Source organism: Triturus cristatus, chromosome 5_1, assembly GCF_964204655.1.
Source record: "Triturus cristatus chromosome 5_1, aTriCri1.1, whole genome shotgun sequence".
Lineage (NCBI taxonomy): Eukaryota > Metazoa > Chordata > Amphibia > Caudata > Salamandridae > Triturus > Triturus cristatus.
The window spans coordinates 413,928,444-413,953,741 of record NC_140587.1 but is presented as its reverse complement, the minus strand read 5'-3'; the positions used below and the strand labels follow the sequence as shown (position 1 = coordinate 413,953,741).

General features: G+C 48.6%; 1 protein-coding gene across 2 annotated transcripts in view; it reads right to left on the bottom strand.

Moving 5' to 3' along the window:
* PABPC1 (poly(A) binding protein cytoplasmic 1) overlaps positions 1-25,298 on the bottom strand; it is a 541,973-nt gene that overhangs the window by 469,078 nt on the left and 47,597 nt on the right. For both annotated transcript variants that reach the window (XM_085605165.1, XM_085605166.1), the window contains exons 3-4: positions 4,211-4,404; positions 3,732-3,847 (exon numbers count right to left, since the gene is read on the bottom strand). In XM_085605165.1, the coding sequence (XP_085461291.1) occupies positions 3,732-3,847; positions 4,211-4,404 (310 nt within the window). The remainder of the gene's footprint in view (positions 1-3,731; positions 3,848-4,210; positions 4,405-25,298) is intronic.

Sequence of the window (25,298 nt, the reverse complement as noted above, 5' to 3'; positions counted from 1 at the left end):
TGTATATAAAAATATATAGTTGTTTTATTTTAGACCCAACAAGAGGTATCAAAATATACTTTTCTAACTCCAGGACTGGATCCTAGATTCAGTCCTGGGACAGTGGTTGGAAACAAGTGAGTAAATAAGTTTTAATTACTGTTGTGATTTTTAAGCAATATTTTGCTATTTTAAAAGTTGACACTTTTCTGATCAAATTACCAATGTTATCCTAGGGAAGGAAATTCACTTAGCAGGTAAGTGGGGTTATGGCTACTTTTTCCAAGGTCAGTGTAGGTCCTGGATCCAGCACTAGTGTACCACCTGTAAGCAGTTGAGAAACTGTGCTTAAGTTATACAGGCGATTTTTAAGGAATATTTATACGTTTTCAAAATCGACACTTAGAAGTAATTTCACAGAAAACCAGTCAATGGTTTCCTATGGAAGAAAATGTGAGTTCCGGGTAAAGTATGTTCTTGTTACTTTTGTAATTCAGCGCTGGGCTCCTAGATTCAGCACTGGGACATCTATCTAAAACAGGCAGGTAATTACGTTTTTATCATTGGCACGATTTTTAAAGAATAATTGTAAGTTTCAAAAATCGACACTTTGAAACTTTCAGCAAAAAGCAGGCAATGATAACCTATGGAAGGAAATTCAAGTTACTGGTAAGTACGGTTAAAATTACTTTTCAGGGTCAGTACTGAGCTACAAAATGCAGCACTGAGGTCTCTCTTGATAACAGGTGAGTAAATCGGAATTCGTTGTTCGGCTGATTTTAGATGAATATTTCAAAGTTCCAAAACTCCACACTTAAAAGAATTTCCAAGTGAAACCAGTCAATGTTAGCCTATAGAAGAAAAGTGAGTTATCGGCTTTTAGGTAAGTAGTCAAATGGCAGATTTATGGTTCTGGGCATAGACTCAGGGGTCTCCCAGGGTCAGGTAGGCACGGTTAGTACACCCTCAGCTGCACAGGGGCAGCCGGGTGCAGAGGTAGTTAGGCCCAATGTTATCCAATGAGAGGCAGGGGGCCTTCGGTTTGTGCCTGCTGGCGAGCAGGCCACGCGGCTGTGGGAGCTGGGCTCCTAGTCACTTGCTCAGGGCAAATGGGGAAGTAGATTAGGACATAGGTTGCACTGCTAGGGGCACTCGGGCGGCTGGGTGCAGGGTGCTTTTGAGCCGTCGGGTGCTCAATGTTATTCAATGGAGATCTTGGAAAGTGAACTAAGGCTGCAGGCTCGGGGACGGATGATCTTCAGGAGCGACCAACACTTCGAGGGGTAAGTTGGAATCTTGGAGGATAGGTAGGCACCCAGGAGTTGGGCACAGGGGGCCGCGGGGCACCGGGTGCAGGGGTGTCTTGACGTCGGAAAATCTTACCCCCTGCTGGTCGCGGTTGGAGGGGCCTCTGGTTCTGAGGCTGCAGGCATCGTCTGGGTCGTCGAGGAGGGTCCTTGGGCACTGGATTCCAGGTCAGAATCGCCGGGGGGACCTCCTAGGGGTCTTTGTCCACTCTGGCACAGGCCGGGCTTGGCGGGTGCAGAGTGTGCTGGATTCGCGGTTCCTGGCTGGCACCAGGGGTATTGCTGTTTGAGCAGAAGCACTACTTGTGGGAGTCCCAGTCTTGGTAGAGTCTCAAGGTGGTCAGGTCCTCTGGGGTTTTTGAGGTTGCAGACCACTGAAGGTGCCGGAGTTCCACAGGAGCAGGTTCAAGGATCAACAGGCCAGTAGGGCTGGGGCCAAGTCAGTTGGTGTAGTCCTCTTTTTAGCAGCTGCGCGGCGGGTCTTCTGGTTTCTTGATCTGCTTGCTTGTTTTCGAATCGGGATCTGAGGAGGAAGGTTCAGGGTGCCCCCAAGTACTACATTTAGGGGCGTTACAGGTAGGGTGAGGGCAGGGACCAATGGGTCCCTGTCCTGGGGTGAGTACACCCCCTATCCTGCTCCTCTCCGGTGGGAGGGGGGCAGGAGCCTAGCTGTGATTGGGCAGGGCTCCTCACCCTCCAGACAGCCGGAGCCCGGAGTTGTGCTTCACCTCACCTCTCCCACCTGAGGGGTGGCATTGGCACAGGCTGGCACACCCCCTTTCCTCACGTAGGGTTTCTCGCCAGTCTTCCCACCAGAGTGGGGGCCAGTTGCTGAGTACAGCAAGAGGCCTGGAGAAGCTCACAAAGGGGACATGCCTTTGAAGCTTCCCCCTGCCCATCCCGGAGACGAGACCTAGCACCTCGCCCAGGAAGTGAATTGTTGCAGGCCCAGGAGAGCGGGGGCTCTCCACCCAGGGGTCCGGCAACATGTCTGCTGTGTGGCACCCTAGGCAGCCTCTCAGACAAGTTGTGGATTGTAGGCTAGGTTTCAGGGGGCATCTCTAAGATGCCCTCTGTAGTGCATTTTACATTAAATCCAACACTGGCATCAGTGTGGGCTTAATGTGCTGAGAAGTTTGATATCAAACTTGTCAGTCTTCAGCATAGTCAACACAAACTCCACAGCACCATGATGGCCATCTCCCAGCACCATATACTCTTAAATGGCAGCACTGCACTTACAGTGCCTAGGAATGGCCCTGGGTACTGTAGGGGCACAGGCTCATGCACCCGTGTCCTCACCACTGGCATAGGGCACCCAGTTAGAGGGGTGGCTGATGTATGCCAGGGCAGTGGGATTGTGGGCATGGCACGCAGGGATGTGTGCCATGTCGACTCCGTTTTTAGTTCTGCACCAGGACACTCAGCCTGCAAAGGCAGTGTGTTTGTGTCAGGGTACAGGGCCCCTAAGGGTGGCACAATAAGTGCTGCAACCCTTAGGGGTCTTCTCTGGTCACAATGCCCTGGGTACCATATACCAGGGGCTGACATGTGGCCAGAGATGCTAATTGGTTTAGGCTTTAGTACAGGGTTTAGGGAAGGAACACAGGCCCTGGGTACCTGATTGGCAGGGACCCAGGTCACACCAAGGAAAAGTGCATCAGGTATCAGGCAAAAAGTGGGGGGGGTTACTGCAACAGAAATCCACTTCCTTACAAAGAGGCACTGGATTTAGGAGGTTGTGCGGACGTGGCATTTTCCCAAGCATAATCATAGATATGCTGCACTTGGCACATAATCCATCAGCCACTGCATAAACTGCAGATTTTATGCAAGAAAACAAATTCTAGCTCAGATGCTTCAAAAGTTACTAAAACGCTGCAACTCTTGTTGCTGCGTAGGGGTAGGCCTTTTGCAAAGCTCAACTTGTCACCTTGGGTGTTGGACTGGTACTAATGAGGTGCAACCAATTCCCTAACAGTGCTAACAAGTGTAATAATGGCAATATAATGAAGTAATTCTACCACAAAATGTGCTGCATTACGTCGCATAATATGGCTTTTCTTGCAGCATAATTTACTCAATCCTACAGCATAATTCCAGTGGCCCAGCCAACCAGGGCAGAACTATCAATGGGTCTTCAACTGCATTTAGAATGTTATGGTTTTGAATGGCTTTCATAAATAGGTTAAACAATGAGCTACATGAAACCGCTCATATGCCTGGAACTGTGTTTTACGAATTAAAAAATTGGCAGTGTTGAAGCTCTGCAGAGGGTATTATGATGTAACTTTCGCAAAATAAGGAATATATTTCATAGATCACAGCGAAATAGGAGTTTTTATAGTACTGCAACTGTGCAATAAAGAACCGACATGTAATACCTATACGTACAATAAGTGCTCAAAGTAATTTTGTTCATAGCCAGCAATTTTAAATACTTACACTTTGCGGTCATTAAGGAGCATACCGTTCATTTTTTCGATAGCTCGCTCTGCAGCCTCTTGGGTTTCAAAATGAACGAAGCCATAACCCTTAGATCCATTTTCATCACATACCACCTGTCAAAAAATAGTTTTACTTTTTTGGTATGTGTTCAACAGTATTAGAAATGATGAAGCAGATACTTTAGTGGAGATTTTACAACAAAGAAAAACAAAAACTAATAGCACCGTAGGTCAAAATTACTCATTTGATGCAAAAATTCAAACATTAAGAATCTTTTGAAGGTAACACAAGGGTTCACACAGGTAATGCAACCATAACTGGGGACGGCAAACCAAATGTAGCACATCTGCATTTCACAACTATAGAATTCAACAGCACTTAATCATTTGATAAGTCTACAGTGTTGATTACATTTTCAAACATTCATTTTGGAAAACGGGTCAACCGGGTCGCACTGGTAAGCATTCTGCACTCACCTTACAAGAGAGAATATTTCCAAAAGCAGAAAATGTGTCATATAGTGCTTTGTTATCAATAGACTTGTCCAAATTTTTTATGAAAATGTTTCCAACTCCACTTTTACGGAGTGACGGATCACGCTGAGACCACATAATACGCACTGGCTTTCCTTTTATGACATCAAAGTTCATGGTATCCAAAGCACGTTCAGCTGAAAAAAAGATTAAAAGGATGAATAAACAGATAAGCAAAAAGAGAAGTCAGTTTAGTTGACAAATGGAAGAATCTGCTTAGAACCCCCATAAAGGAAATTTCTAAGGCAAAATCTTCCCTGTTGTGCTTGCCCTCTAAGAGTAGATCAAGTTCTCTCAAATAAATTACTTACCTCCATCTTTTATAGATTTACATGCTCCAATTACTCAGTCAAGCTGGGAATCCTTGGTAGTCAATCTTTAACAGTCTTCATATATATGCAGAGCACAGTTGAAGCAATAATAAATATGTACAAAAGCATTATTTGGCCCAAATTCCGGCCAATTGAGTCAAGTGACTTTGGGCTCCAAATGCTCAGAGGGGATTCCATAAAGTAGATTTACAGACAAAAATGATAAGGAAGAAATCCTCAGAGTTCTACTTCTCACTTCATATATGCTGATTTTTCTTGCAGATTTCACATCTTTGGTTTCTGGTCCTTGTTCGAAACCACATTACCTTCAGGCTCAGGAAATTGACATTTGAACCCATTTGATTACAACTGGCTGAACCCAGGAAGAAATATCATGGATAATACACCTTTGAAGGCCAAAGTGCTCACAAATATAACGAAACAAAAAAACAAGGCGTGGTAGGAGCATTACTCGGTATGTTTGAACTGCTCGCAGGGGACTTGCGGAACAAGAAATTTGTAACAAAGCACTCTATACTGTGCACCATGTTCCTGCTGTTAAATGCAGGATCAGCTTTGATATTTGTAAATTGTTAACCAGGCTTAGGTAACAAGACGACAAATTAACTTGCTATTTTCTGCCAATATAAATCTATGGGGACTAGTTGATATTAAATTGGGGTTTCCTTTAGTATTACTATACTTTATTCTTTTATCACATTTTTCAGCAGAGCTCACCTCAGTCACCTTCACTGAGAATCCAGTGCAAGTTAACACTGCAATAAGGGAAAAATTGACTATCTTAGTATTAATGAAATTTTGTCATAAAAAAAGTTTAAAAATCCATAGTTCGCATACATTTGTGTGTTTTACAAAACTATTTAAAAAACGAACATTTTCCTGCTACAATGGTCACTTTCTTTGTATATGTCCTTGTCTGCTCCATAGTGTAAACTATTTTTTACATTTGTATTAGAGACCACCCCAGACCATCTGTTTACTCCATTCCTTTGTCCTCTTACCCAGTTTTCTCTCTACTTACTCCGCCACATAACCTCCTCACACCTACACATTCAGAACGACAGTTTTCATTCCAGATTTGTTACCCTACCTTTTCAACCGTATCTTTCTCCTTAGTTTTTTTTTTTTGCCTGGAGATACGCCTGGAAGCAATGCTCCCACCTGCATCTTTTACATGGCTTCCATTCTTTTGACTTAATTTGTTCAACTAACTTTTTGGGACTTCCTGAATCAGTGCACTGCGGTTCTCTTTCAGCCCATGTCACTCATTTACAACTCGCTGCTGCACCCCTTTAATGTGACAAGTATACTGGATTCGGTTAGGCTTTTAATTGTCATGTTATATTTTTACCTAAGTAAATACAATATTTTGAAAAGTCTACATATTTTTACAAGTTCTCTTCTCATACACAACCTTTTCCTTAACTATTTCATTAGTGTCTTGACGCAATTATTGCAATACAATTTAGGTCTTTCATACAGACCAATTTAACTGTGTAGGAAACCCCCTGTGATCAAAAAAGCCATAAAAGGGTCATACATACATAGAAAGCTTAAGGCCAGTTCTATTCATCCCTTGGTCTGGTTCAACTGTCATTCACATTTTGCGTCGACTCACCAGACCATGCAGCCTAGAGCACTGGGTCAGTCTACAACCAATCTCTCTTGCACTGAGAAGGACGGCATCACATGCACATTCACCTCAAAGAAGTGCACTTTAATGTTCAGGTTGGTGGACCAAAACGTAACTGTTCCAATGCATTTTTGTTTCCAATTTATGCTCTTTTTTTGGTCTATACAGTTGAAAACTTCATTATGACATACCCAAACGGTACAAGAGGCTTTATGAAAGACTTATTAGGAAACATTTGGTGGCTTCACCCTACTTCCTCTTGCCTCCCCCTCACAATTTACATTGCTAAAATTATTCATATTGCACCCCAATTGGTTGAAGTACCCCAATAAATATACCAGACTGATCTATAATGGTAGCTGGTTCGCTGCAGGGTAGGCCTTTTACTGTGGCAACAATATATGCTCCCAATACAAACTAGGACTCTGTTTTGATCCCATTGTTAGTGACAAAGGGAGTACTTGCCAAAGGTGATTTACTCCAGAAGGATTTCAATACTTTCTGGGACCCATCTTTATAGACAAGTCTGCTGATACTTAGTCCGACTTGTTCCAAAAAATTGAAATATGCTCTAGGAGATCTGGGTCTCAAGAAATCCATGAGGAGACCGTCATGAGAATACTTAAGACTACAAATTATTTTTAAGCTTACACAATCCTACTGTAGGCCAAATTATAGAATGCTCAGCAACAGTCTTAAGCAATGGCTGCGTGAAACCATGATGTATGTGATCTCCCTTTCTGACCATGCACCGTTGGAGCTCGTCTCACTTTGGAGGCCAAACAGTGTAGACCCAGGAGCTAAATATTTCGCTAGAGACTCAGAGTTAAATAAACACATTAAGAGGCTGTATTCCTTATTCCTTTAACCGTAACACCCCACACAACAGTAGCTGGGCCTGCATTCAAGACACTTCTATGGTGGCTATTCATTGCTGATGTATTGGAGCTATGGCAGGGGTCCATGAGGAGTAGCAGACGGAAGGTGACAGCGGACTAATTTGTCACGACTGATGATAAACATAAAGCGAAACCAACTAGGGTAGAAAAGTGATGTGCCTGAAAAAAACTGAATGCACTGAATACAAACAAAGCTGAATTAGCACTTCTGAGACCTGGGAATATTTCTTCTGACCAGAGTAACAAGCTAGAACCCCATTTAGTAAGGCAACTGCGCCACAAGAAAGAACAGAAGTACATAGGGGATATCAAACTCCAGACAGGCAACACATCAGATTTTGGCTTTGAGAAATTAAATGCGTTCATATATATATATTTTTTTATTCAGACATTATACAAAGCATTCTCTACAACGTTGACCCCTCATTTAATGCAAGCCTTTTACTCCATACAAATTACTGGCATGGTCTCGCTGTTGACCTGTGTGCCTCCCATAGGCCTACTGCACAAGTTTGAAATCACTGCTTACAGCATTTTTCCACCCAGATCAATCCAGATTCATTAAAGGACAGAAAACACATAAGGAGGCTAGTTCACTTGGTCAAGAAAGTGGATAAGATAGCTATACCAGCTACCTTTGTGTTGCTTGACACAGAATGATTTCGACCGGGTGGACTGGGGCTTCCTGGTGCACACTATGGAGAATTTGGCTTTGGCCCAATTTTTATATAAATATGCTGATGGTGGGCTATCAATCCCCTACTGTCAGGCTCAAGTGAACGGAAGGCGCTCCAAACCCTTTTGCTTACAAAGGGGAGATGTGGCAGGGATGTCATGCCCAGTTTCCCTGCTATTTGCTTTAAGCATTGAGCTGTTTGCTGCTAGGGCAAGAGGGAAAGATAAGGGGCATCCCATTTATCAGTAAATACCACTACATCATGTTAGTTGAGGATGAGGTACTATTACTTCTGACTACCACCACCATCTCCCTACAACACTCTCCAGGAACCTGCAAGACTTTAAGGCTGTATCTGGGCTCAGGGTCAATACCTGCAAATCTGAAATCCTCAATCTGTCAAGATCAACCAAATCCCAGCCTGGTCCCCACTTCAATGGTCCAGGAAACATGAAATATCTTGGCATCTATATTAAGCCAATCGGGTAGTCTCTACTAAGCCAACTACCTGAGGGTACTCACTTCCATCCACAAGGACTACTGGAGGTGGTCTCCACTGTTCCTATCCTGGTTGGGTCGAATCACAGTTAAGATGACAATTCTCCAGGGGGTTCTCAAACTTTTCAAAGCCATGCCAATCTCATTACAAAGGTAATTCCTTTATGACCTAAAGTCACTAATGCTACAGTTCATTTGGTGGGGACGAAAATCGTGACTGAACAAGATTTTGTGGGCCAACAAGTCAGAGTGAAGATTAGCTCTCTGACTTCATTTTACCGTAAGCAACCCAGCTTATGGTCATAGTAGATTGGACATGCAAGTGTCAGAGAAACACTAAGAGCACATGGAGCCCGATATAATTGGCAGTTTGAGTTTGAGTTTAAGGAATTTGTAGAGCGCACATACAACAGGCGGTTTCTTGGCGCTATGTAATTACTACTGCTCAAGGGGCATAACAACTGAGGGAACAGGGAGGTTAGGATTGGAAGGCTTCGGTAAAGAGAAAGGTTTTGAGGTCTTTGAGGAATAAAGGATATTGGGAGCAAGACCTCAGTTGGAGTGGGAGGGAGTTCCAAAAGGCGGGAGCCGTGGTAGAGAATTTGGAACCTCCCCATTTTTTCCGTTTGAAGCGAGGTACTACCAGTAGTTGCTGGGTTGTAGAGCGCAGTTCTCTAGGGGGGATATAGTCTTGAATGGCTGTGTTAATGAAAGCCGGGGCAGTGCCAGACCGGGCTTTAAAGATGGTACAGCCAAGCTTGAAAAGAGCGCGTTGCCGAACAGGGAGCCAATGGAGGGATCTGAGAAGGGGGGTAATATGTGCACTGTGGGATTTAGTCTGGAAGCCGAAAAATATACCTGCAAATGTCTACCATAACCCCAGGGTATAGATCCCCTAGTGTATCACAACCGCCCTCTCACCAGTTTGAGACTGGCATTGTTAGTAATCTGCAAGAATGACTAGCCAACATAGCGGCAGGTTCCTACAGAGCAGAGGTTAATGGGTAACAAACTATTGCCAATTCCCAGGTCTGTGCCAGCAGTCTTACCAGCAAGGGCAGGTGACATGCAGGCGAGCACGTATGGCGGTCTATGGGGTACTATGTGTTCTGAGCACTTAGTAGAGACACCTGGGCATTAACACCATGTTGGCCACAACAACCCTGCCTGCTAATGACAACAGGAGAGTATTCCACAAAGTCGCTAAAGCCTGTAAGCCCCGATGTACTCTATCCATATTGGACTCTTATTGCATTTGGGGGTGTGTGTCACCTGCATCCCCAGGTACCGAAATCTAGCTAGTTACCAACCCAACCCCAGATCAAGGCTGTGGACCAAACCATCCCTGCGCCCCAACATCGTTTCAAACAGCTGTACTGCAGACAACAGGGCGAGCACAGAGGCTCTCAGATACACCAGTGCATCATCTGTATAGAGGGATATAATATGCTCAATTCCCCACCTGTATCCCCAGTCCTCGTAGCCTCGTCCGGAAAAGGACTGCCAGCCGCAAAGAGTGTTTAAAGTGGGCTCCATGAGGCACAAGAGCACCACAGGCGAGAAGTGGGCTTCAGTTCACCCCCAGGTGCGTCAAAATATTGTAAGGCCTCCCCACAAGCACAGTCTCTTCGGATCCTTTTCCATAAGCTATATGGGGGGGGCCCAAACTCAACAGGCAACAGCAGAGTCTGGTTACCTCGCAACACCCAAGTCGGCGTCTAACCTCTGCTCCCCCCACTCCATCCTAGGGGCCAGCAGCCAGAATCCCCAACTGGGTGAGCAAGCAATGGGCAATCTGGACTGCTCCGGACGCCAACTCGCAGCAGCAGCTGCCGCCGCAGCCGCACCCTCCTCCCAACGCAAGCTGGCAGGTGGTGCTGAATTACTGTGGGGGCTTCTCTGTGGCCCCACAAGTACCAAGCATCTCTGTGGGAGCCCCAGCAGACCAGCTCAGGGACCCCCCCCACCTCCCGGAGGGCATGTTCCGTCAGTGAGGGGCCTCCAGCGGTTTACTTCTCAACACTACGCAGGGGGCGGACAGTCTTTGATCTCTTCAGCAAAGGGCCACTCCACGTCGCTCAGGAGCCCCACATTTTAGAGGCCCAAGACCACAGCCATGGGGCTCAACAATGCCACCCTCCCGGCAAGGGAGCACACCCTCCACGTCACCCCCACCTGCCTCTCAGGGAGTCACCAGTGCGCCATGGCCCTCTCGGTACAGGGGTCACCCGCTCTATTTGGGGAGGCCACGCACTGGGAGCCCAGTAGTGATGCCATGGCAGATGGAGCGATCCGCCACACAGCTTTCCTCTACGGGATCTACGGCTCCCCCAGCACATCCAGGGAGTTCCGTCTGTTTTCGCAGCGGAAAAGCCCTCCAGCAGGGCGAGCAGAGTACAGGATGCAAGCAGATTTCAGGGGGGGGGGCGGGGGGGGGGGGGGGGGGGTCTTGGAGCCTCCACTTAAAATGTGTAGTCGGCCATGCCCAAAGACAAAGACTACACTATGTATGGGATGCTCTCCAGGTGCTCAGTAAAGCTATCCTTCCTTTCCGATCATAGCGCTATGCACCACAACTCAATTTTCACACCACCTCTATTATCCAGGACCTTTTGATAGTTGAAAAGGGGGGAATGCCTAACCATCTCAGAAGTTTAAAAAAAAGATCCATTGTGCACAATCAAGACATGGCTGCTACACCAACACATATGCACAGCTGCAACAAGATATTTATTCCCATTATAACAAGCATTGGCAAAGTCTACAGGTCACACCTATGGGACCTATTGGCTTTGGCAATGGATTTTCCCAGGGGCTAAAAAGTATTGCATGTGGTGTGGCTGAGGACAGCATTGATGCCAGCAGGGGGGGGGGGGTTATTAGGAGCGGTGGATGCAAGGTAATGGAGTTCTTTTCTTTAAGGGTTTCAATCCATACTGCCCTCTAAATTATGCCCCTAGTTTCTAGAACAGATACAAATTTGACAATACTGTATGTTGTATTTTCATCGCGATCCATCTAACTCACTGTGAGCAAGTGCCTCTTGACACGGTTAGGCCTCACTTTTCCCCTGGATATTGATGTGGTTTTGGTTGTAGTGCACAGGGTACATAGCAACCAGTTCCCCTATGCCAGTACTTTTCTTCAAAACTATTCGACAATTGGCCCTTCAGACCCCCTGTAGCTCTTTAGTAAATGGTACCTTGGTACCAGGGGCATTGGTATTGAAGAGGGTCACCTAGGGACCCCCGCTTCCTTAGCATTCATGGCCTGGTGCAGACAAAATGACAAATTGACACTGCCTGTGTGCCATGTCAGCTGGCACTGCCTAAGATATAGAGCAGTAAACCCTCTAGCAGGCCTTACCAGCCCTAAGGCAGGGTGCACCATACCACAGGTGTGGGCATATCCGCATGAGCAGATATGCCCCTACAATATCTGGGCCCAGTCCTTAATGTTTTAAGTGCCAGGGAAGCCACAGAGAGCACACGGGCTGGAAACTCGACAACTCTAGTTCCACAGCACTATGATGGCACACAGGAATACTTGGTACTAAACTACACCTCTCAACCCCACACTGATGCCAGTTTGAGATTTACTGTAACATGTACCCAGAGGGCACCTCAGAGGTGCCCCCTGAAAAACTTGCCAACTCTGGTTTGGTCACAGACTGGTTGAAGGCAACCTGCCACCACTAGGTCAAGAGCGTCAGCTCTCTGGGACAAGAAACAATACACATCCTGGGCTGAGGTTCACCACCTCCCCCAGGATGGGCCCAGTGCTCGAGAGGGAAGCTTCAAAGGCCAGCTACCTCTAAAGCATCCCCCAGTTTACACCCCCCACTTTGGGTGGGAAAAGTTAGAATAGGAAGTGTGCAAACCAGTGCCAACTCCACCCCTAAGGTGGGGAGGCGAGGTGAAGCACATCTTTCAGTCCCCACCATCTTAAAGATGGAGAGACCACTCCAATCAGGGCTTGGTCTATGCCCTCACCACAGTAGGGTAGCAAAATGGAGGGTGGTATAATTGAGGATGTAGTCACCCCAGGTTAGGTGCCCATTGGCCCTACCTGCGTCTCCCCTAAAATGCCCCTAAATGTAGAATTTAGGTGGCCCTTCAGACCTGGAAACAAGTTTCCTGTCGACCCAAGGACAAAAGATGCAGAGCAGCAAAGCCTGAAGACTACTGACTTGTCTCCAGCTTCAAACACCTTGCTAAGACGACACCTGTCCTGCAGCAAGCAACCCTGAGAACCCGAGGAAGACTGCCTGCCCTTCACAAAAGATCAGAGACTCCTGAGGAAAGCAGCTCTGTCCCCAAGAAACCTACACAAAGGACTCCGGTGCCCTCTGGATCCACAAGCCCTGCCCACTCTGCACCAAATGCCTCCAGTCCGTGTTCAGGTGGAGCACCGATCAGGAACAGGTTCCCTGGCAATCCTGACCTCAAGTTCAGCGTTGGCTGACCCTCCTGGACTCAGACGACACTTGCAGCCTGAATCCAGAGGCTCCCCCTGACAGCGACCAGCTCTGGTGAGAAGAATCCGATGTCTAAAGGCACCCCTTAACCCGAAGCCCCTGGGCCTGGTGAGCTGAACAGACTATGCCCCTATAGTCCCCTACACCTCTACTTGCCTCTGCTGCGGTCGGTCTTCCTCTTGCAGCCTCCGGTGCGACACATGCAGCCCGTTTGTCCGAAGCGTGTGGCATTGGGCAGCCAACGCTGTAATTACATCCTGCAGCCGGCTGCCCCTTGTCGCTGGTGGTGTATGTTTGGTGCTGATTTGTTCAAACCCCCCCGTGCTTGCTCTAACCCCCAAAGCCAGGCCTCTGCATCCGATTTGTTAGTGTGGGCAAGTAGCCTTGGGCCTAACTCACTCACCGTATCTTAGACACTATCCATATACCTCACCCTGGGATAAGCCTTCTCTGCTTTAGCGAGTCAAGTGCACAAGCTTGGATATAGGCTCAGTTAAGGCAGCAAGAGATATAGAAAATGACAGACCCCTCCTTCCCCCGCTTTGTTGAGACTTGCGCTATAGCAGTTGCTGGTAAAAGGTGCATATTGGGTGGTTCTGCTCACTGATGTTTATAACATACTTGCACACACTCCCTTTGTTGCTTTAGTTAATAGAACTATTTTCATAATCCTATGAAAAGTTCTCAGAACATGTCATTGTACTGCTTTCAGTGAGTCAAATTAACATCTAATATGTTTTGTTGAGCTTTGAATTACAGATGGCAATAACGTAATCCGTATATATGCTTTGTTGGTGAAGACTAGTCTTTTTTAGCACTTGTGTGTTAACACTTCACACTGAAGTAAAACCTAAGTAGGGGGGACATGGCTTCGCGCTGAAGGGAGATGGCCGCGTAAAGGAGTAGCTCCGTCCAGCATATCCCAAAACCACACCATCCGCCACACATCTGATCCCCGCTCACAGGGATAGCCTCTAGCAGTGTTTTGAAACCAGCCTGGCTGGTCGTCGCAGCCGCCACTGATCTGGGGGGCGAGTGGTGAGACCCGGTGTTTTGCGGCCTGCCTTGAGTAACGGACCAGGACCTGTGGTGCCTGCGGAACGCGAAAGACATGTGATCGCAGGCGGCTGTTGAATTAAGAGACACCGGGGATTGAGGCCTGACCCAGGGGAAGCAGTGCCGGAGGCATCGCGGAAGCTGTGCCCTTCCCGGTGACGATTCTGGGGGTATGTTAGAGCAGCACAGGAAGTGGGGATCCTGCTGGGCAATCTGTTCGCGAGGCAGGCACAAAGTGAAAGTGTTTAGAGTGGTGGAGAAAATCACAGGGAAGAGAGACACTGGAAGCCCAAGCTGCAAAAGCGAATACCCACACTGGCTTTAAGCTGTGCTGATCGGCTGTTTTCTGAGCCCTCTCAAGGCCCTTGATCCCCGAACTAAAGTGAGAAGTGGCCGGCGGTCAGGTGCCCGGCAGCCGTGTCGCTCCTGGGCGCTTCTGAGGAAGGAGAGAGTGGAACGGCCTATTTGAGCAGCAGCGGTGGGGGCCAGACTTGCTCCTGTCGCAGTGAGGAGCTGGAGTGACGCAGCGTCCAGAGACCCGGAGGGAGCACCTGGGCAACCTCACAGGCGAGAGCGGGGCTGAATCAGTGCACCACGCCGTGTGTGGAGGAGGCTTTCGCTCTGTGGAAGGCAACAGGGGCTTTTTCCACCTACTAGGACGCCCTACTGTGACCCACTGTGGGGTCGAGCACTAACTGAGGATACCACCGAGCGATCCGCATACACAGAGGGGGCACGTCCTGTGAGACCGGCAATTTTGGAAGTCCGAGGCCTCGGCGATCTACCCATTGCGCAGTATAGGCACCCTGGTGTATAGGGGTGTTCGTGTATTGCAACCAACTTGCTTCTGACAAGTAGCTGCGCGCTGCCAATGCCTACATCCCTGCAGTCTCTGGTGCGACGATACTAACCCTTGGGAGCTAGAATTAATTGTGCTACTAATGTAACAGGTGGGGGACTCCTGAACACAGCAGCACTGACCTGCCTGATCGTTCAGATTATGGGGGCTGTGGAGTAACCGAGTGGCCTCCCCCCCCGCACGTCTCTGCGTCCCTGAACTCAGCGGTGGGGCCTGCTGGGCCGCTTTGATGGGCGGCACGGCCGGCCCTTCCCTGCCAGCGATCCCAGCCGCCTCTGTTGAAACGAAGGGGTGTCACCCCATGAGCAGCATCGAGGAAAGGCCGGCACCCCTGTAGTGCTGCAGGGAGAGGCTACCTCACACTAACAACGGCTCACACTAACAACGGCGCACACGGTCCACGGGGAGAAGGAGGTTGCGACCTGTGTTCCGGACCCGGCTGTAGTGCGCATGAACTGCTGCATACGCAGCAGTTCTTGTGGCTGAAGGACCAGGCTGGCTGAGGTAGGGAGATATGGCCCGGGGGTGTAGATTGCATGGAGACAGGTCGGCCACCTGAGCTTGGGACCCCACCGTGAGACCCCACGCACTGGTGATTGTGAGTTGACTATCTCAGCCCCCCCGACGAAAGCCCTCACGGCCAAATCTCTCAATTCACAAAGACCATTGAGACAGCTGGGGTGTGGAGGTGTGGGGCAAAGACCTGCATATTTCCCGCCCGTGACGTAGAAGGTCTGGGACGTGGCCAGTGCGACCCACGCACGGATTGGAGGGTGCGGAGTGGTGGACCCATAGTCAACATGAGTGGAAAGGGCACAAAGCAGTCGCGGCAAAGCAGACTGGATAAATACACCTTTTCTAAGGCGGCTGTTCCTGAAACCACCTTGCGCGAAGCACCGACCGGGGATGCAGAGGGTGTCTGTCCCCCGGCCTCACCTTGAAGGACGTCATGGAGGCGATAGGCCAGGGTTCGCACCTCGATGGAACAGAGAAAGGATGGAATTGCGGTCGAGATGACGCAGAGCGGACTTTGCAAAAATTTGTGAGATGGTCCAGCAGCTCCAAGTGACCACGGCTAGCCTTGCTGAAGATGTCTCGCAGATCCAGATCGAACTCCGCGATCTGCAAACCTTCCAGAAATACGCAGAGGACAAGCTTGATGACTACGAGAGGCGCTCCCGGCACAACAACTTACGAATTATTGGAGTGCCGGAGACGGCGGAGGGGAAGGTGCCGGACTTCTTTGTCGAAGACATGATACTTAAACATCTTTGCCCTAAGGGACTGTCCAAGTTCTTCGTCGTGGAACAATCCCACAGGGTCCCCGGGGGACGTCCGAGACCTGGAGCCCCCCCGACCCCTACTGGCGAAGGTGCTTTATTTTCGCAATCGGGACACGATCCTGCAGTGTGCCAGGGCGGCGCTGCCCCCCAAATATGAAAACACAACCATTTCCTTTTTCCGGGACTTCACTCAAGATGTTCAGAAACAAAGAAGATCCTTCCTCACCGACAAAAAGACTCCGGGACAAAGCCCTTAAGTACGCCATGCTCTTGGGGGGGGGGGGGGGGGGGTAGCTAGCAGCCAAGCATGGCGGTGGCTTTTTATAGGAGCTCCGGACCTTGGCCGGCATAATCCGGACTTGAATGGCCTAAACATTGCGTAACCGCCGTAAAAGTGTAAGAACACGGAGCGGGGATGGCAGAGAAGACTGTGCCACTGGGAAGTCAGAGCGACGGCCACAGCCTAAGTTATGCACCTGACAGCCTCATAGCACAGCAGAGTACAGAGCGCGAAGGGCCGAACGGGGAATGCGGCAACTAATCCCGGCGCTCATGAGATGGTGAGACTGCGGCCGCAAGTAGACGAAAAGGCAGCGAGATAAAGTTTGCCTTGTCGCCGAGAGGAAACAAAAGATGGTGCGGTGGCTGGTACTGCGCAGGGGCAAAACGTGAGTGGAGTGCCAGCGCAGCGGGCCCAGCGGCTAATCGAGACCGGGGATGAGGAGCGGCCTACCCTCTGATACTGAGGGAGAAACGTGTAAGTGGAGCACTACAGGCCACGCCTCCCGGATGGTCCCAGTGCTCAGCCGCATTCTCCAACCTGCAGGTATGGACAAAGTGAAGCGGGACCGAGCACTCGCACGGAGACCCCTGACTGCGACGTGCGGATGAATTATAGCCCCAGATTGAACCGCGATGGGCGCTATGAGGAAAATGGCAGAAGGGAGCGCCTGCAAGTGACACTGGCTGGGACCGGATTGCCTGGGGGAGCGTGGTGAGCGGCATACCCCCTGTGGCACGCCTGAAGTGCACACGTATTGACTAATACCCAAGGCTTTGTTGGGGACTGCTCCAGTGGGACCGGAAACGAGGGCAAGAGTCCTACGTGCGCAACTGTGGAGGGAAAGGCGGTGAGCGGCCTGCGGCGGACACTAGTGGGCCCGCGAAGCATGGGATCCCCACGAGCGGCCGGGCCCCGCTGCGTCCCTGAAGACCAATGGAGGGGGCGAACAATGTGCATGACGCAGCGGTAAAGGCTCTGGAGCTATAGCTGCAGGGATTGCAGCTACTGCGTGGACACGGAGGATCAACGGAGGCTCCACGACCCGTGACGCAACAGGGTGGCTGCACTGTGAGATATACAAACAGTGGGAGGCGGAGCACAAGACGGTAGGCTGAGTGACTGAGCCGTGCGTCAAGAGAGGGCAGTGCCACTGTAGTGTGGGAGCTGTATCCGGTTCTGGGGAGGCGCATTGGTGATCTCAGAGTGACGCATTGTAAATTGGGCCCCTTCCACACAAGCTGTATGCTGTTGGAGTGCACTGCAGGATGGGGCGTAAGGGAGTGAAGCAGCAAGACCAGGGCGACCAGAACTTCATACAAGATGCGGCGGCCCTTGAATCAAACCAGGGATGGAGAGTACCTCACAGACAGTGGCACCTGTAAATAAGCTGGATCTTATAATACGCGAAACAAGGAAGGCGATAGAACTTCAAATTGGTACTCTAACTACGGGCCTTAACTTACTCAGAGCGGACCACGCTAAATTAGCAGATAAAGTGAAAGATAATGCTGCGACGCTGGAGGAGGTGGTCCTGCGTCAGTCGCAAGCCGACACCAAGATCACACAACTGCAAGATTTAAGACAAGCCTTCGATTCCATTAATTGGGAATAGGTTTCAGGCACTGGCAGGATTTGGGATCCTAGAGGGATACATTGCTTGGTTACATCTGCTGTATAAGGCCCCTACGGCACAGGCACGCACTGGTAGCCACATGTCAGAGGAATACTCCCTACATAGAGGGACGAGACAGGGCTGCCCCCTATCGCCTCATTTTCATACTGGCACTGGAACCATTAGCCATATCACTGAGGAAAGAATTTGCAGAATGGGGTATACAGTTGGGAAATGCATTACACGTTTTTTCGGCATATGCAGACATCTTATATCTGCGAGACCTCAATATGCCACTAGCCTCAATATACGACACGTTCCGTCGCTTTGAAATTATGTCTGGCTTGGCTATCAATGTGGGGAAAATCGCATGCTTTCTTTTTCACAGAACATGTAGACACAGACAGAATAGACTTTGGGGACGCCCAGCTAGTGGTTGCCCCGACTACTTTTAAGTATCTAGGCATACAAATTTATAGGACGCATGAAGTTATGAAAGATGGTAATCTGCACACAGCAATACGGGCTCTGAGGTCCAGTATAGTATTCTGATCGGCATTGCCATTATCTGTTATGGGGAGGGTAGCCCTTGCAAAATAGGTGGTGCTGCCGAAGGTCTTGTACTATTTCACTAACATACTAGTAATTGTACCGCAGGCCACGTTCAAACTACTAAACACAATGATTACTGAACTTATTTGGGGGAATGGTAGAAGACGGATAAGCTTGAAAAAGCTGCAACTAGGCACACGAATGGGAGGTTTTGGTGTCCCAGACCTGCAAGCCTATTACTATGCAAGCCAATTACAATGGCTGTCATATTGGACGGCGGGACGCAACCTACAGGAAATAGGGTACACAGAGACGGACATAGATAATGGTGTGCTACATATGTTATTACCTGGTAGCAGGTTCCCCCAGAGAACCCCCCCCCACTATTGGCCATGACGCTCCGATGTTGGAAGGCAGCACTACAATACACACGCACACTACCGGCATATGAGGGCAACATTCCCCTATTGGGGATCCTATTACCGGGAGGCAAAATCACGAAACGCAAGCTAAAGCCCTGGTTGGAAGCGGGGGCTACTACGGTGTCGGATCTATTTGGGGATGGAGTATTACTAGACCATGATACCTTTGTCAATGAAACTGGAGTCCAGGCCCACTTATACATATTACACGCATGCACAGATGAGATACATAAAAACGCACTGGTCGCCGCAAAGGCAAGAACCCTACACCAGTGACCTGGTCAAGATGGTCTATTATATGGGAAGAGGCAGACACCTTATCAGATGGCTCTATACAGGCATTAGTTTGCATACGAGACCTGCTCTAGACACACTAAGGGCTGCATGGGAAAGAGACATAGGAAGGGACATAACGGATAAAGAATGGGAAAGCATACTGGAATACCCAAGAAAGACATCGAGGAACACAACATTCAAATATATACAGACAATGGTATTGCATCGAGCCTATCTCACCCCCCATAAATTACACAGAATGTTTTCCCAAACTCAGCACTATTGCCCGAGATGCTCATTGGAGGGAGCGCACCTACTCCACATGTTATGGATCTGCCCAAAGGTGCGGGGATACTGGGACACTGTAAGGCAAATAACAGGGGAAGCGGCAAACCAGGAACTACAGAACATAATGGATGAATGCATTTTAGGACTTCACAAACGAATGTCCAAACAAAGTGCAATACCGCTTTATAAACCTAGCACTCATCTTAGCTATACGTAATATAACTAGGAGATGGAAATCGCGGAAGCCCCCAGATGTACTAACCTGGCACACGGAATTACTGAGGTGGGGCAGTGCCTAGAGCGCGGCGTTGCGCAGAGACGAAATAAGGGGCCTGCGAAAAACGCCAATTGCAATGGAGTGGGATGGGATGCGATGCTGGAAGCCCTGAAATTGTCAGATGTAGATTAAGAACCCAAAGAGGCTACGCAACTGACTGTGCAGAAGGGTAAGTCTAGTTAACTACGCAGAAGACAGGGAGATGCATTGTATACGCATGTAGATTTGGCATGAATATAGAACGGAAGATGCCAAAGGCGACAGATTTAGCCGTACGAGTGAGGGTGGGGTGGGGTTGGGAGTTGAGGACTGTTTTTTGTATTACCGTGGTACCGTAACACCATTAATTGGGATGGATGTCCCAAAAGAATTGTATCCTGTTAAAATTACTATGTAGACTGATTATGCGTAGTTAACTTATTGTAAGAATATGTCGTACATGTGTACAATTGTTATAAAGAAATGACTGCAGACACTACCAATATGTAATGTGATGGTGGGACATATGAAGCTTAAAGGAAAAATCAATGTTTGTTTAAAAAAAAAAAAAGTACGCCATGCTCTGCCCGGTTGCGGGTCGAGGCAGATGGCAAACCATGGTTCTTCGACTGTGCTGAGGATGTGGCAGACTGGTTGGAGAGACGCAAAGCAACATAATGCCCGCTGAGCCCTCTCCGATGGGAGACTTTGACCATAGGGTGGGCCTACCTTGTGGTCTTAACTATTTGTTTTGTTCCTGATCCGGAGCCACGTCGGGCCGGCCCTAGGGGTGGCTCCGACGGCCAAGAGGTACATTGATCATCCTACTTCCCCTATGCCTTTTTGTTCCTAGAGACACTGGAGGCTGTCCCATACGGGGACTGACACTGATTAGTATTGGCAGCTGTGGTTGGGATGGGGGATAGAGCACCTTTTCCCCCCCTCACATTTAGCTACTTAGTTTCCGGGTTGGGCGACAGGCACTCTGCAAGTTAATCTCACGGGTATTTCTAGGCCCGGAGAGCAGGGAGGGGGGTGGCTGGAGTTGGGAGTGGGAGAGGGGTTCGTTTGTTCCAGTTCATTCGGCAGCACTATCTATCAGGGCCTTCGGAGGCAAACCCGCACCCAACACTATTTATGGCTACACAATGGGATAGGGGTTTGACCTTGTTCAGTTGGAAAGTCAACGGGCATGGTGAAAAAGTGAAGTGCACCTTGGTCCTCCAATACCTTAAACACCATTACCCGGAGGTGGTCTTCCTGTAGGAGACACACCCTGTGGGCAACTCCTGCAAGGCACTAAATAGATGGGGATATAGGCCAGTGGCCCATTCTATTTTCACCTACGGATCCAGGGGAATCCGGATTAAAAACTCTTCCTTTTTATGTACAAACAACATGCACTGATGAGTGGGGCAGATACGCCGAGGTCACGGGACAGTGGGAGGGCAACACGCTCACCCAAATGTCCGTATATGTACCGCCTGGCGTGCAAAGCAAACTTTTTCCGATCTAGGGACCCAGCTGCTTTCACTTTCCAAGGGGCTCTTACTAGAGAGGGGATTTCAATGCTGTTGTCTATGGTTCCCTTGACCGTTTCTCCCCCCCAAATGACATCGGCCCCTGGTCTCACTGCCTCTCAGACTTTCTGGAGTCCTTTGGCCTATCTGATGTTTGGTAGACATTTCATCCTGGTGACATCCAATACACATTTTTCTCAGGGGCGCAACCAAGCTTCTCTCGCACTGACTATCTCATAACTTCCGCATCTCAAGCCGCACATATCCATGAGATCCGATCCCTAGCACGGGGAATATCTGATCACTCCCCAATATGGACTGGTCTGGTTCTAGGTGATGCGCGGGTGGGTGTTATTGCGCCCATCAACCCCTGGTTTCTCCGCAACCGCTTGGTTCGCAAGGGTCTCCTGCTCGCAATTGACGACTACTTTCAGGAGAACCAGGGCTCAGTCGACTCCCTCCAGACTCTGTGGTAGGCGTTTAAGTCGGTGATAAGGGGACAAGCTCTCTCACTGATTGCTGGCCCGGAAACAATCCACCTCTTACAGCTCAAGAGAGACTAATATAAAAGTATTGCTACAGACAGGGCTAAGAGTTGGGGGAGCGAGAGAGATGGTAGGGTAAATGAGTTTGGTGATAAGGCTGGGAAGCTCCTGGCCTGGTTAGACAGGAAGGAACAGGCCAACAGGATTGTCCCAGAGCTGTCCAACGAGGCGGGTGGAGTGCACACCGACCCACTCGAGATAATCCGCGAATTTGCTACATATTATGACGAAGAGGACTCCATGGGCCTACTTCGTGATATCCGTTTGCGAGTAAGACAACAAGTTCCTGGATAGAGACATAACTAACGATGAAATAGCCCAGACAATTAGGAGCCTACGTCCAGGGAAAGCACTCGGGCCCAACGGCTTGCCCATTGAGCTTTACAAGCTGCGTCTTAAAGGCCTTGCCCCGTTTCGTCCGATCCATGTTTGAAGAGAGTAGAAGTGTGGGTGTCCTTCCTCCGGATCAGAGACTGGCATCCCATGTCGTGATTCCCCAAGGAAGGAAAGCCCAGAAACAAATGCACCTCTTACAGGCCCATTTCCCTCTTGATTGCGGAACCCAAGATTCTTGCCAAACTCTTGGCCACACGGCTATCTCGGGTGATAACACTGGTCCACCCAGATCAATCGGGCTTTATGCCCCACCGTAACACGGCCCTTAATATGCGCAGGGTTCATGGAGTGCTGGGGAGAGCGGATACTATTAACAAGCCGGCTGTGATAGCGTCGCTAGACGCCTCCATGGCTTTTGATACCATAGAGTGGCCATACCTGCTAGCTGTCCTTGCCAAAATGGGGTTTGGGCCTGTCTTTATAGCATGGGTTAGACTCTTATATACGGAACCTATGGCCCAGGTGATACCACACAAGCGATCAGACCCATTCCAGCTGCACCGAGGGACCAGACAGGGGTGTCCATTGTCCCCCCTACTGTTTGCCCTCACCCTGGAGCCACTGGCGGCCTGGATCCGTGCAGACCACGGACTGCGGTGGTCGAAAGACTGGGAGGACCGTATCTCGCTTTATTCTGATCTCCTCTATCTCGCTGTTGGGTAGAGCAACACTATTTAAAGTGATGTCCTTGCCCCGGCTGCTACATGCCTTGCAAAACTAACCAGATCCGGTCCCAGCACGATATTTCAGAGAAATTGAGGGGCTACAGAGAGCTGCTGTGGGAGCGGAGGCCCAGAATAGCATTTAACAAATTGGTCGTGAACTGGTACAACGGAGGTATCAGCCTCCCTGACATTTGGAAATATTATTGGGCATCCCACCTGGCTGCCATTAACCAATGCACTTAACGCCAGCCTGATGGCCTGGCTTTTACTATGGACAGGTGGCTACTGCCCAGAGGGAACTACAATAGAGCCTTGTATTCCAACCCCCGGAGACTCTCCTTTACTGGCCCCCCCAAACACTTGGTGCTGATTTAGCACTCCGTCAATAAAAGCTTAGGTTGGGACTGGAAGCTCAGTTTGGCGACGCCTCTGTGGGACTCCGAGCAGTTAGATAATCTTTGGTCCACGAAAGGCTTTGATAAATGGGACCCGATTGGTATATCCCATCTAGGAGATCTCTGGGTGAAGAGTGATCTGGTTACTTTTGCCACACTCGCAGCAATTTGAGCTCTCTAGTACAGAATTCTTCCGCTATTTGCAGATTCACCATGCCATCACTGCCATGCCATCATCCTCACCATTAGAGGACCGTTTACTAGACGGCTACCTTTCCCAAAAAGCAATCTCTCCTTACATACAAGAAACTGATTAACAACAACCCTGACCCACTTGAGCGCTTAAGTGAGTGCTGGGGGAGAGACGGACTGGAGTTTGATGACGAACAGTGGCGGGAGGCGGTTGCCTCACCTAGGGAAGTGGCAATCTCGGCACGTCTGAGATTGGTCCAGCTCAAGATACTACACAGAACATACATCACTGGGCCCCAATTAGTACACATGGGGAGGAGGGTGATTGTAGACGCAATAGTAGGAACATAGGTACCTTCATCCACATAGCATGGGAATGTGATCAGATACAAAAGTATTGGCGGGAAATACATGAAGTGATGGAAGAAGTGCTACATAAAACCATCCATTCTGAGGCTAAAAGATGTCTCTTAAACATGTGGGGACCCACAAGTATGGAGAGGCTCTGGGCTACGTTGGGGGCAATGGTGGCCAAACGAGATATAGCTTAGCAGTGGGGGGCAGCGGCTCCTCCAACTCTGGCTTCCCGGAAGAGGAGTCTAGACTGGTGCACGTTTAGGAAGAAGACTGAATACGTAGCACGAGGATGCCCCAGAAAGTGGTCCACGGTGTGGTCTAGGCTGAACGATTATCAGGGAGGAATTTGTGTAGCCCCTATACACTCCTCAGAGGAGGAACCACTGTCCCCTTGATGCAACTCAAACAATAAATTATCACCACCGAAAAAATGAATGTTGTCTGACTAATCACCATTGTGTCATTTTCATAAATGCGCTAATGCAGACTGTTTTTTCATTTGTTTATGTCTAATAAAAAGACATTTTCTTTTTTTTTTTAAAAAGCTGAGAAGTACACACCAAATATTTGAGCAAATGCTATTTACCTGACAGTACTCTGCTTCAAGACCTTACATCAACAGGATCATTGAGAAGTATCAACAACGGCCCAAGCACCAAAAACATTTTGCAACTGGCAAGTGTCCATGGTGCTGGAACAATTTTCAGAGTGAGGGAGTTGTCAATGTTAAATCACTGAACTAATATGGACTGTGAGAAAACCATGAGTCACACTAAGAACAAGTGTAGCCAAAGTATTCAGCATGAGAGTGATAATGGTGTAGTATGTAGTTTGTGGTACAATTTGGAGTACACTTTTGCAAATATTGTCTAAATCAAGGTGTTGTGACATTCTCCACTAAAGTTGGACAGTCATAGTTTTAAAGATATAAATAAACAGCACAAATGATAATCGGTGGCAATCGAGTTTGAGAGTATTTCAATTGTGCACCACCAAGCGTACTGATGTGTGCATTTCCCATTCACTTTTAAGCACATTTCCAGTTATTTCCAGGTATTTTTGTGAAAGGTCTTTACTGTGGCTTTCCCCCATGGTGTATAAGCTCTGTAGAAGGCCAGCATACCTACAAAATCAACCTCAGGGATAGGAGCCGCAGCATAATGTTCCAACGCAGTGTCAGAGATACTCACTGGACTCCGACCAATGTTGATGAGCTCTAACATTTTTGAAGTTTCACAGTGTTGACAGAAGTAATAAAGACAGTGCCACCTTACCGTGCAACTACTCCCATGTTTGTTATTGGCCAATTTCAGCACCTACAAATTAATACTGCAATTTAACGACAACTCAAAATTATTGCCCAGAGAAAAAAAGATAGACTGCTTGAAATTTGGATTATCCCGAATCATTCCACAGCCATTTTCCAGCATAGGAATGTCTATGCACATATATGGACTTAATCCAGTCTATTTCATAAAAGTCACAATTTGTACTTGTACTAGACAATTTTTCACACTTTTCTGGGAAGATATGTCTCGATAACTGTATGCGGTTTACGA